A 13,723-nucleotide genomic window follows, 5' to 3' on the forward strand; every position below is an offset into this window, starting at 1 on the left:
TCTTCCTGATCTGCTTTGATTCGATGCTGTTTGGACACGTGACTCGAAAAAGAGGCCGAGCCTGTTTTTTTAAAATGAACTTTTTTTGTCAACAACAATATAAACATGTAAGGCACCATTATTTATCCATGCATCTAAATATAAACGGTTGAGCATTACAACAAGAGAAATAACAAAAGAAAGAAAGAAAAAGATGCAGAATGTGAGAACATAGACACAAACAGTGTGAACAGAAAGGGAAATCATGATCCACATCTCAGATAGAGAGGAGGCCTCCTTTTAACATAAATAGAACTTATTGAATAGAAATATAAGTTTAGGGGCCTTCTTTTCATTTATGTGTTTCAGCGACTTACTCGAGAGTTTAAAATCATCCAGCCATCTGTTTACACATGGTTTAGCTTGAAATGTCTGCATTTGTGAATAAAACTTTCCCAGTAACAAGACAGTCCCAATCACCAAGTCTAACTTTGGGTTCTCAGCAACCATCCCAAATTTAACTACAGTCAAATGTGGTAACTGAATCCCCCTGGACTGTAGCCAGCTCCACATGTCAGTCCAAAAGGAGTGCACTGATTCACAATAGAAAAACAAGTGATCCAAACTTTCAATGTCATTTTCAGAGAATCCACAGGTGTTTGCATGTGGGTTAAATTTCAGTTAATCTGTTGGGTTAATCTCATTTATGACTTTAAAATTAACCTGTTTTTCTTTACTGGGAAGGGGAAGTAAAATACACTTTCTTCGTATCAGTTTAACTTCCATAGCCTCAAATTCTTTTAGAATATAATTTCCTTTAACCAGTTTATGGAAATGTTATCAAAAATCTGATCTCGCTAAACCTGCTGCCACCAAAGTCAACACCAGCTGTCCAGAGCTGTCTCAGTCCAGGAGGATTTTTAGAGTGCACAATGTCTTCTTTAATCATTGATTTCAAAGGGACTGGGATGGCTTTTGTTAGTGTTTTATAACTCTTAGCAGCACCTTACGTCAAACTTACATCTCATGTTAATAAAACCCCATTTCAGGGCGTTATTTCTTGTCCATACACAAATGTTAAGTTAGGTAAGGGTTAAAAGATCAAGATCGTATATTAAAAATAAATCTCCCACTCGCCCCTGTGGGTGCTCAATCCTTCAAGCTCGGGTCCTCTACCAGAGGCCTGGGAGTTTGAGGGTCCTGCGCAGTATCTTAGCTGTTCCCAGGACTGCGCTCTTCTGGACAGAGATCTCCGATGTTGTTCCCGGAATCTGCTGGAGCCACTCGCCTAGCTTGGGAGTCACCGCACCTAGTGCTCCGATTACCACGGGGACCACCGTCACCTTCACCCTCCACATCCTCTCGAGCTCTTCTCTGAGCCCTTGGTATTTCTCCATCTTCTCGTGTTCCTTCTTCCTGATATTGCTGTCATTCGGAACCGCTACATCGATCACTACGGCCGTCTTCTTCTGTTTGTCTACCACCATTTTGTCCGTCTGTATCTGGAAGTCCCACAGGATCTTAGCTCGGTCATTCTCCACCACCCTTGGGGGCATCTCCCATTTTGACCTCGGGACTTCCAGACTACTCGGCACAGATGTTCCTGTACACCAGTGGTTCCCAAATGTTTTTTTGCAAGGCCCCCCTTTGTTTTACAAGACAAATGTTCATACTGCACAGCAGAGGTTCCCAAAGTGTGGGGCCTGCCCCCTAGGGGGGACGCAAAGCCATTGCAGGGAGGGCGCGGCATGAAAAGAAAAAAGAAAGAACTCTTGGACACTGCTAGCATAATTGACAGGTTTTTGACGGGGCTCCCACAGAAACGCAAAGCAGGAGATGAAGCGTCGCTGAATATGTTTCCAAACCAACTTCATTCTAAGCCAAAGACTAGAAAATATGGTGAAGCAAATCTTCCCTTTGGCTTCACCTGCACAAGTGCCGAGGTAGGTCTCCCTGCAGAATTAGTTTCCCTGTGTCGGGAGCAGCGCTGGGCTGTTTAAATCACAGACAAACAGGATCCCACAGCTGTTTATGTTTTTGAACCCATTTTGCACAGAGAGGCATTTTTTGAAAAATGTATTGACAGCAATGTTGAACATTATTACACAGGAAAAAAAACAGCACGTAAAATAATTACACCATGATGCCTCTGCCTTTGTAAATGGAGGGACAGTAACTGTGTGTATGTAAGCCTGTAAAACCTGAAGATAGTCAGAACATTTTTCTTGTAAAACAAAGGAGCAAAAAACGTTTGGGAACCACTGGAGAAAGGTGAATGTCTGTGAGCACACTGATGTAACATCACTTAAAAAAGATTTGGACACAAGACAGATACAGGGACACAAACATGAGGACACTAATCACATCACACAGAGACAGATCGGAGGAGAAGGACAAAAGAAACAAACAAACCAGAAAACAAGAATTACAAGAATCGCAGTGACACGGGAAAATAACAGGACATACATATCTGTACTTTCATAGAAATAACAAACAAGTCCAGAACAAAACTGAAAATACTGAGTGAAAGATCAGGACAAACAGACAGTAACAGACAACAGAGCGTCAATCATTCAATAAAAGTGAACTACAAGGTTAAAGAAAACAAACTTAAGTTTACAGGAGCAAAACTGGAGCTTTAAAAGCATTTTAATGAACTAAAAACTTTTATTATGATGGTCCAGCCATGAGTGACACCCTGATGAAAGCTTGTATGAAGCTAGATGTTAAACATGAACCTCCTGATATATTTGTTTATTTTAACCATTGTGTACAGTGCTTTGTGACTGCCTGTTTATGAAAAGTGCTTAATAAATAAATGGCCTGTATTTATATAGCGCTTTACTAGTCCCTAAGGACCCCAAAGCGCTTTACATATCCAGTCACACACACATTCACACACTGGTGATGGCAGCTACATTGTAGCCACAGCCACCCTGGGGCGCACTGACAGAGGCGAGGCTGCCGGACACTGGCGCCACCGGGCCCTCTGACCACCACCAGTAGGCAACGGGTGAAGTGTCTTGCCCAAGGACACAACGACCGAGACTGTCCAAGCCGGGGCTCGAACCGGCAACCTTCCGATTATAAGGCGAACGCCCAACTCTTGAGCCACGATCGCCGAAATAAACTTTACTTTCTTACTAAAGCTTCAGCCCGCTCGCACCCTCAGCTCTCATCTAATGGTTTACCCCACAGCAGGGATATTTATAATTGAGCTAATTGTTATATTATAGCTGTTTGTCATATTTTGCGACTTTGTACTATATTGTATTATTTAATCCATTTTAGTCTGTTATTGTTCTTACTGTGTTGCAGCAAAAGGGATGAATAAAGTATTCTGATTCTGAAATTTTAGGTCAAGAGTCTGAAATACAAGAAGCGACATCGTGGCTCAAAGCTTTTATTTTCACACCAAACTGTTTTCATAAGATAAACTTCATACACGGTTTAGCATTTGCAGGATTTTCACAAAATTATCGTTGAGCATTTGTATTTATATAGCACATTTAATCATAACAGCAACGTTGACCAAAGTGCTGTACAGAAATAAAAAGTAACTCGTGCCAAATAACTTATAAAGTTGTGAAATAGATTCAGTAAACAGAAACAGAATAAAAACAGGAAAGGAAAAATCGACACGACACAGCTGAAGATCTAAAAATCTTTTTTCATGGTCTTGAAAATCAAACAGTTACAACAACTACATCTTCATCACCATCAGTTTTAAGAAGAAGAGCACCGGTTAACCTTTCAGATTTTGTCTTCAGCTGGAGAATCCAGTTTTTAAAAACAGCGGCGTATACAGAGCCTCGACCCCACCAGTTGATAACAGAGGACATTTTTGGCATCTCTGCAGAATGATGAGTAACAGGCCGGCACCTCCACAAAGCTCCTTCCAATCTCATTTGCAGACACAAACAATATTCCAAGCAGCGTCTTTTACAGTGTTTTTTGAACCGTGAAGCCATGTTGTCAGATGCTGATATGGATAGTTTAAGAAATGCACACAAACCTTTATACACTAAAAAAGGGGGGAAAGTTTGAGGGAACAATTTACAAGTTTTTACACAAACGATTCAGTGCTTCTTTCTGGGCTGCTTGTGTCCCACCAACTAAAATGACTTTTATAGCACTGGTTTAACTGCAGAAAAGATTCATTATTATTTAACAAAGTCACCAAGTACTGAGCCATGGCTGACTAACAACATCCATCCATCTTCTGCTTATCCGAGGCCGGGTCGCGGGGGCAGCAGCCTAAGCAGAGAGGCCCAGACCTCCCTCTCCCCAGCCACCTCCTCCAGCTTATCCAGGGGAACACCAAGGCGTTCCCAGGCCAGCCGAGAGATATAATCTCTCCAGCGTGTCCTGGGTCTGCCTCGGGGCCTCCTCCCGGTGGGACATGCCTGGAACACCTCACCCAGGAGGCGCCCAGGGGGCATCCTTGTCAGATGCCCGAACCACCTCAGCTGGCTCCTTTCGATGTGGAGGAGCAGCGGCTCTACTCTGAGCCCCTCCCAAATGGCCGAACTTCTCACCCTATCTCTAAGGGAGAGGCCAGCCACCCTTCGGAGGAAGCTCATTTCCGCCGCTTGTATCCGCGATCTCGTTCTTTCGGTCACTACCCACAGCTCGTGGCCATAGGTGAGAGCAGGGACGTAGATCGACCGGTAAATTGAGAGCTTCGCTTTTACACTCAGCTCCCTCTTCACCACGACGGACCGGTGCAGCGTCCGCATTACTGCAGCGTCCGCACCGATCCGTCTGTCGATCTCCCGCTCCCTTCTCCCATCACTCGTGAACAAGACCCCGAGATACATGTCCACACTTTATAATGACCTGTGACTGCTGCTGTCGTTCACTTCAACGTGTTTACATTCGTGACGGTAACGATTAATCGAGTGCGTGAAGCTTTTCTCACAATGTCTGCACTTGTATGGTTTCTCTCCTGTGTGGATTCGTTCATGCTTCTTCAGGTCACTTGCAGTGATGAAGGATGACCCGCACTGGTCACAGAGGTGCTTCCTAACCCCACTGTGGATCAGTTCATGGCGCTTTAATGCACTTGGCATGGGGAAGCTTTTCCCACACTCTCTGCAGTAGCTCAGTTTGAGTCCAGTGTGCCTGCGCTGATGCAGTTTCAGGCCCGATTTCTTCTTGAAAGTATTTCCACAAACGTCACATCGAAACGCTTTCCCAGCTCCGCAGTGATGGCAGGGTTCAGGACCGGATCCACTGGGTTCACTCTGCAAAAGACACAGTGACAGCTGTTGGTTAAATGGCAATATGCATTTCTCTATAAATACATAGTTTAAATAAGCTCATTCATCATTTTTTTCTTGAATGTAATGCAGCATACATTCAGTCAACATTACAAAATGGCAAACTGGCTTTACAGCGAATGACTTTGAGAGCAGCAGTGTCAGTGAAGGTGTCAAAACCCTGCAGATAAATACGGAGATATCCAAGTGACATTTTCAGGTCTGAAAGAAAAGATTGACTAAAATCAGTTCTTCTTCAGCATGATTTTTTTATAGCCAAATTTGTGCATCAGTACGAAGGGATACAAGATACGGTTACAGCGGAATTGCACCAACTTAATTTCTATGACGCAAAAGAACAGAAACCAGCATTGGATGATTGATCTGCTCCATCAGGAAAAACTTTGGAACAAAAGTTTGTGCTCATGGATTGTATGCAATTCAGAGACCTGTGACTCTGAAAATGTCCATATTATGAAGGAAAATTTGAAGTATTCTAAAGTCAGTGTTCGAAAAGAACAAAAACAAATCAGCTCACGCTGAGGGGGTCAGGTAGGAGGCAATGACTGATTATCGGTCACATCATTATACTGTTGGTTAGTGCAATATTAAACTGTTGGAACAGATTTTCAGCAGATCTCAGTTCAGTTTCCAGCTATTGTAAAATAAAATTGAGAGCACAAAATTACTTTTTAAACATTTATTTTTGCTAAAGCGATTTGATGTTTTTCAGCTATAAATGAAATCAACCCATGTCCTTTCCTGCTATATCGAAAAATTTGTTTAGTTCAGCTCAAGTCAAGATCTAAAAACAGCGCAGTGTTTCATAACGCAGGACACTGGAGCAAAATCAGAGGTAAGACCAGTTTAAATGAATGGGATTTTTCTGGCCTTATTCTTTAGGGTAAAGTGAAGAGTTGAACCCAGGCCGGCTGCTCTCAGCCATGCAGTCGCCTCCTCATCCCAAACAAACAGAAATTATTTATTTGACTAAAATTCAACTTGAACACTTTTTTTCTTTTGGTTAAAGATGTAGAGTGTGAACTAGGGCAAAAAACATTTAAGACCCAACTTAAGTCAAGGTTGTGAAATGTTTCAAGAACCTGTGGAAGGATCATTCATGGTTTCAGCTGCATGCTGGGAGAGACGGACAATCAAAAACACCCAGCAGTCGAGGCCCAATTCCAACCACATGACATTATGTCACCGACCACGGCCACCAAACATTTGCAAACATGCTAACAAAATTTAACGAGCATAGAAATGTGAAAATATAAATACATACCTCACAGTAAGTGCACTTTCTGGTGTGGATCTGTTGGTGCACTTTCAGGTAATCTGGATCTTTATAAGCCTTTTCACACAGGTCACATTTATAAGGTCTCTCCTCAGTGTGGGTAAATTTGTGAATGTGTAAGTTGTAGTATGTGACAAAGCGTTTCCCACACTGGTCACAGCAGTACACATTATGTCCAGTGTGAATGCGTTGGTGTTTATTTAGGGTTCCCATCTGCCTGAAGGTTTTTCCACACATGTCACAGCTGTACACCTTAACCGCAGAGTGGGTGAGTTGATGACTCTTTAACGTATACCTGCGAGCAAAGGTTCTCCCACACTGATCGCAGCTGTACGGTTTCACTCCGCTGTGGAGGAGCTTATGATTTTCCAAGCTCTGTTTCTTTGTAAAACACTTCCCGCACTGATCACAGCTGTATGCTTTAAGTCCGCTGTGGATGAGTTGATGATTTTTTAGGTCACTCTTCTGAGTAAAAGACTTTCCACACAAGTTGCATCTGAACGCTTTCACTCCGCTGTGGATGAGTCGGTGTCTTGTCAAATTTCCAGCCTTGGAAAAATACTTCCCACAAAACTCACACCTGAACGGACTCTCCCCGGTGTGGATGATTTGATGTCTTTTTAGGAAAATCTTTGCAGTAAAAGGCTTCCCGCACTCATCGCATCTGTATATTTTGTCGTCCTCTTTTCTGTGAGCTTCATCAGCCTCCTGAGGGCGCGGACTTCTCGGTGCCTGTTGGTCCTGCAGAGAGAGAGATACAAACAGAGGCAGTGAAAGGACAAACATAGAGAGACTGTGTTGTTGATTGTTGTTTGTTGTACACAGTACTACTTTTACTCTTTATAATGCTGCCATAACACAAAAGTTTGCCTTAGTGGGATCAATAAAGTTTCTATTTATTTATATATCCACTGTATTGACAACATCACAGCTTGGACAACCTTGAATGACGAGTTTGGTTAAAAGGTTTTTGCCTCAAGGAGGCAAAAGCCTGCCAGCCAGCCTGCTGTGCCCACACTCTCACTCTGCAGGAACACGCAATCTTGTGCTGACCAGCTTCCTGGTCGCAACTGACCATTGCAGTCTGTTTAAAGTTCTAAATCATCATCCCGGTGCCAAAGCAGCCAGCCCCTGACCAGTCGCTCTGAGGCCAAACTGGTTCTTCAGCACATTAAAGTGGCCTCCTTCGATCCACATCAACATGCATCCTGGGGTAAGAGACCCACTGAGGATGCTGTTGCTACAGCACACACTACACTGAGTCATCTGGTGCAAAGCGAGAACTACACGTGGGTCTTCTTCATCTTCAACACCACCCTCCAGACATCCTTACAAACAAGCAGCACCACCAGGGCTTCTCCACCCCATCTGCATCTGGATAAAAGACTTTCTTAAAAACTGTTCGACTCAGCACCGGTGTTGAGGTTAAGTTCTTTCTTTGGTGTATCGGCATGATTGAAGCCAAGAGGCTTCCACTTTAGCGATTTTGCGAGCCCTGAGCTGGTTTATTAATAATGCTTAATGCTCAGTGTTGCCAGTAGTCTGTAGTAACAAATAAGTTGCCATTAGAGCAAACATATTACAGCAGCAGTGGTTCAACTCATGTAAACTCAAAAATATCTAAGATAGACCCACACATCCATCTGTGCATGTCCATGGCATAATATATAATCATTTAAATTACGTAAGTATCACCTTGGTTCAAACACACAGAGAACTCATATTAAACACAGTGGTAGTGTAGTACTACAAGCAGACATTCCCTGGCTCGAACCATCATTAAAAGGACTTTGGCGCCATCGTGGCTCAAGAATTGGGAGTTCGCCTTGTAATCGGAAGGTTTCCGGTTCGAGCCCCGGCTTGGACAGTCTCGGTCGTTGTGTCCTTGGGCAAGACACTTCACCCGTTGCCTACTGGTGGTGGTCAGAGGGCCCGGTGGCACCAGTGTCCGGCAGCCTCGCCTCTGTCAGTGCGCCCCAGGGTGGCTGTGGCTACAATGTAGCTGCCATCACCAGTGTGTGAATGTGTGTGTGAATGGGTGGATGACTGGATATGTAAAGCGCTTTGGGGTCCTTAGGGACTAGTAAGGCGCTATATAAATACAGGCCATTTACCATTTTACCATCGTGTGGCTGAATAAAATTACTACACTATGGCGGCGGCAGCACATGCCTTCAATCACTATGTGAAAATGTGCAGCTACAACTCACTAGAAAGTAATTCAAGCTGCGGCAAACAAACAGATTTAAGGTCATTTACTCAACACAGGAATGCACCTCACACGATGAGGCGACAACAAGCTGACCTGGAAGTACTATCTCTCCCTCTGGAGTAGCAGCGCAAACTCATGCCTACGTCATTTCCATTAACCTCATTCAAAACAATAGATTAGATTAGATTAGATTAGATAGAACTTTATTAATCCCTCGGGTGGGTTCCTCTGGGAAATTCGATTTCCAAAAAAGCACAGCACCGACAGTATTGCAGGAACGGGAAATGTCCGATCCTTTTATACAGCCGGTTTCCCTCAAAGCTGTTTACTGAGACCACTGCTTTACTCTTTACATACCCATGACTGTGTTAGAGCCTGCCAGAGCAACACTTCAATTCATTTGCTGATGACACAAACGTTGTAGGTCTCACTTCACAGGGCTAAGAGACATCCAGATATTGACCTGCAACTGAACATCACAAGAACCAAGAACTCATCCTGGATTTTAGGAGGATGCAGAATGATGACCCCAGACGGACGTCTCCTGATTAGTCAAAGTCAAAAAGATGTTATTTATCCTCACGGGGCAATTAAAATAGACGATACCTTGCCGACCATACATAAAATACACAAACATCACATTGGGGAGACGGGTCAGGCTGGTAGCACTGGCCGGTCCTTGTCTTTCCTCATGCACAACATGAGGAAAGACAAGGAGAAAAAAAGAACTGCCCCCAAACTGAGCTCCAACAGGGAGATCAGTTTGAGAACAGAAAAAAACAAAACACCTCAGCACATGAATCATCACATCTGACAACACAGACCATCAGAGCTGTGCACCCTGTCTTCCATCTCTGACTGTCAACACCACTGTTTCACAAAAAAAGGCAGAGCATGTGTCTGCACTTCCTAAGATCGCCGACGAGGAGCAACTTGGAGAAGTCAGAGATGGCGGCCTTTGACCTCACATACTGCCTGACTGTGGGGGACACAGAATCCACGGCAACCGACAGCAAGAAATGTACATCGCATCATCCATTCTGCTGTAAAGATCACTGGCTGTTCAGTCTGGACACTGCAGTGCACTTTACAGTATGCTTTGTAACAGATTCTCATTTTTCATGTTATTTACATCAAATCATGCCCAGCCGCAGTGCCTAACACTAAGCTAACACACTGAGAACGGTAATGAAAGTTTATCAGGTCTGCACGTTTTTATGTTTTCTAACGTAGTTTAAACATGTTAGTTTGGTAATATCTGTTAGTACAGCTGAGACTGTCAGTCCACCAGGATTTACTGACCCCAGACTTCCTACTTAACCTGTTATTTTCCAACAGAATTAGAATATTGCAGATTTCTGACTAAACACCTAAATTTAGGATTAAAAAAAAAACAATGTATGGAGAAGTGTTAGTTACACATTGTTTTTTTTTTTAAACTTGAGAATGAACTTATACAAAATGCAGCAAGATATTTAAAAAACAGTTTAATTGATTATAAAATCCACTTTAAATACACCACGTCAGACCCGATGACACATTCATGCTTTTAAGCATCTCTTTATTCAGTACGGTTGCTGGATACACAGAGCTGCAGGACCTAGCACCATATTTAAGTTGGCAGGGCACGATACCGCAGGCCCCGCCCCAGCACTACATCAGATTCACATTGGTATCGGCAGATATCCAAATTTATGATGTTGGTATTGGACATAAAAAAGTGGTATCGTGCCATCTCTAGTTTCAATTTAAAGATCACAAATAGTTCTTTCAGACTGTATTATGATTTATACATTTACATTTGGATCATCTGGTTCTCCTCCCACTGTTCACTCACCCAAAGTCTCGTGTCCTGAGCTGAAGTCAGGGCCCTCACACAGGAAAAGATCGGTCGTGTGATATTCCCGTCTCTGGACAACGAGCCAGCTAACGTCACACGTTTCCTCTGAGAAACACTTTGATGAGGTTCTCACATCGTATGAGAGTCTGACAATGTTAGATCCACTAACACAAATGTTTTATTCCCCATTTGTTACCAGGTGCTGATAGTGTTCAGATATAGGACAACATGTAGTGAGGTCAACTTAACTCATTCACTGCCAGCCATTGGCAGTGAATGAGTTAAACCCATTGACTCATTCACTGCCATTGACGGCTATAGACGTCAATGGCAGTGAATGAGTTAAAATCCTCTCAAAGTACCATTTTTACAACTTGATAATAAGAAATTACAACAACACACAGACTCATCGGTCAGTGACAGGTTTGCTGAGATGGCACCGATGGAAAAAAAAAAGCACTCGCAGAGATTTGTTTCATGTGAAGGTTAAAATTCACATGCTGTGATCAGCAGCAAAGTTGGCAGAGCAGAATAAACAGCTGGAGCATGACATCTAACAGTAATGCTAAACAGCTGTGACCATAATAAGAGCAGCAGCAGCTGATGAAGCACAAACTCTGTAACGGTGACATTTTCCTCACCGAGCTCATCGTTTCCTCTGTAGCGGCTGAGCCAAGTCCAAAACGTTCCTCCGCTGCTCCGTCAGACTCTTCTCCTCCTGCTGATCAGCTGGGGCACAGAAACAGAACAACAAATAAACATAATTCGTTTCTTCAGTTTTTCCTGTGACTTTAGAGCCACAATAATCCAAAGACTTAAATTCTCCTCCTTCAGCAGAAGATCTGACAAAGAGTCGTGTTTTTAATATTTTATGCAGCACTGACTGATTTATCTGCCTACAATCAGTGAACATACGCAGGTCTGCTGTTGAGTTTCTCCTGCTGTAACGTTAAAGGACAGTGTAGCTGACTGTGCAGGTGCCTGTAAAAAATGTCAAAACAACCTTCTGCCATCTGCACTCAGATGAGCAGAGTCCATACAGACGAACCTGAGGCAGCTCCACACAGCAGACGCGACCTCCGTGTCTGCTTTACTTACAAAAACACTGTGAAATAAATCTAACGTCAGGGTTTTTTCTTCTTTTGTCCAGGATGATTTTAGTTTTGAGTTAAAATTGTATTCAAGTGCTAAAGCATGAAGTGCCAGGAGCTGATAACAGAACAGCAGGAAATGATCACTTATATTTCTGTTCCTGTCGGCACAGGTGGAAACAGTGCGCACATTCTTCGTTCAAGCTGAAGTACAGATGTTACTGCAGTACTCGAGTACAAGTCAAAAAGTCTCTGAAATGCCTAAAAGTAAAAAAGCAGCTGGTTGAAGCTGTTTCTGTGCAAACATAACTCAGATTAATTTAATTATACTTCATTTTTTTGTAAAACACACGCAGAGAAACAGCTGTTTAAGTTCGCCTACATTGGAGATGGCTGACTTTGCAGATCTAAACAGAAAAATAAATGTTTGCCTGTTTCATCTCTGCGTCAGCTACATCAGTCCTGAGTGAAAAATGCTTCCACGCCACGTTTGTCTTTTATTCTTTTAGTGTCGTCGCGCCCTCTGTGAGGTCGGGGAGGCACACATGAGGTGAGACGGTACCACAGAGGATTAATCACAGATTACGGCTCACTCGACTGCAGTTAATCTGATAGGTCATTACATTTGTTTTCATGATCAACACATTTGGAGAACTGCAGGCATGCTGCACATACGTGTAATATATCCAAAGAATGCTCACAGAATAACACGTATGTACTAAATGCATATGGCAGCAGGCTTGTTCTCTTTAACATTAAAACGTGTCACAGCTTTTCAGAGTTTTTAAGAACGTGTTCAGAGTAAGTTTACATTTGTGGTCATTCACGGCGTTCCTGCGCCTTCCCATGAAAATTTCACTGTTCAATACATTCAGACTAATGAAAATTATTATTAGCCATCAATAAACAGCTTAAAAAGCCTTACATGCAACGACGCACTGCTCTTTTACCAGCAGAAGCAGCTGTGCTGTGTTATTACCAAGTGCTGAAATCCTGAATGAAGACAGCACTGAATGCATCGCTGATGTTTATTTTCAGCGGTTAAATAATTATTTTTTAACCAGGAGGATTTTTTCTCCATCCTTTCATCCGACCGTTGTCCCACTAAAACCATTTGGCCGACGAGGGGCTTTGCTGTCCCGTATAAAGAAGTCAGGTCTGCCCGGAGCAGTTATAAGTCTAGCTGGACAGCGGGGCTTTGTTTTTGTCAGGCATTTCAATTGTTCAGCCCTCATATTCCCGCTGATGGGCCTCAAATCAGATTCTGAACAGGCATCTGCGCGGACAGCCATACTGCAGTGGCAGCTTCTTTAATGTCACCAGTTAAACTCAAAACTCTCGTTTTTCCTTCTCATGAACGACACTCCTGCAGGCTGTCGGGTGGAATAAAGAAACCTGCATTTAAAGATGGAAAGTTCCCCGAGTTTTGTTTTCCGGTTTCCTTATTTTCCGGTTTGTCGGGACCTCCGACACATCAGTTTGACATCATCCGCAGTCAACAGCGGGAGCACCGCGGAGAGCAGCAGAAGACCTCCTCAGGAGCTAAACCCAAGATTAACTGAGCTTAAAGTTAGCTCGGTGCTTACCTTCAGATGAAACCGAGAGAAACTCCTCGCCGATGCAGCCGGACGTCTCCTTTCCCCTCATCTTCCGGTTTTCTGGCGGGTGTCAAACAGTAATAGGTGCTTTACCGCCACCTGCTGGTGTGGAGAAACTGAACTCGTTCTTTGACCTCTGTGAGCTTTTCAGTCAGTTTCCCTCCTCCAGCCTCATATTTCTGACAGTGTAACAGAACTCGCCCCGTGGTTTCATTCACTCCACGATAATCCCATTTTTAACATCTCTGTTCTGAACTATGTTTTTTTAAACCAGTGTGTCATCATATGACAGTTTCCTCTCTGCTCAATTCTCCAGTTTTCCTTTAATAAATCGTGTAAAACCATCCTTGTTTCAGGTTCTGCATTATTAAGCTCTGGATTTCTGTTCCCCTTCAGTGGACACGTTTTGGTGGCTTCTTTTGGTGATTTCTCTGATTTTCTTCTT

The 13,723-nt window shown here is 43.2% G+C and overlaps 1 protein-coding gene across 1 annotated transcript; it reads right to left on the reverse strand.

Annotated features, from left to right (window-relative positions):
- Positions 1-3,362: 3,362 nt before the first annotated feature.
- Positions 3,363-13,339, reverse strand: LOC309714153 (uncharacterized protein). Its single transcript, XM_082546380.1, has 4 exons — positions 13,267-13,339; positions 11,231-11,318; positions 6,526-7,278; positions 3,363-5,225 (listed from the first exon to the last, which is right to left on the reverse strand). The coding sequence occupies exons 2-4, from the start codon at positions 11,237-11,239 to the stop codon at positions 4,809-4,811; spliced, it is 1,179 nt and encodes a 392-aa protein (XP_082402506.1). The 5' UTR covers positions 11,240-11,318; positions 13,267-13,339; the 3' UTR covers positions 3,363-4,808.
- Positions 13,340-13,723: the final 384 nt, after the last annotated feature.

Source organism: Aulonocara stuartgranti (genome assembly GCF_965226115.1).
Source record: "Aulonocara stuartgranti genome assembly, chromosome: 9".
NCBI classification, from domain to species: domain Eukaryota; kingdom Metazoa; phylum Chordata; class Actinopteri; order Cichliformes; family Cichlidae; genus Aulonocara; species Aulonocara stuartgranti.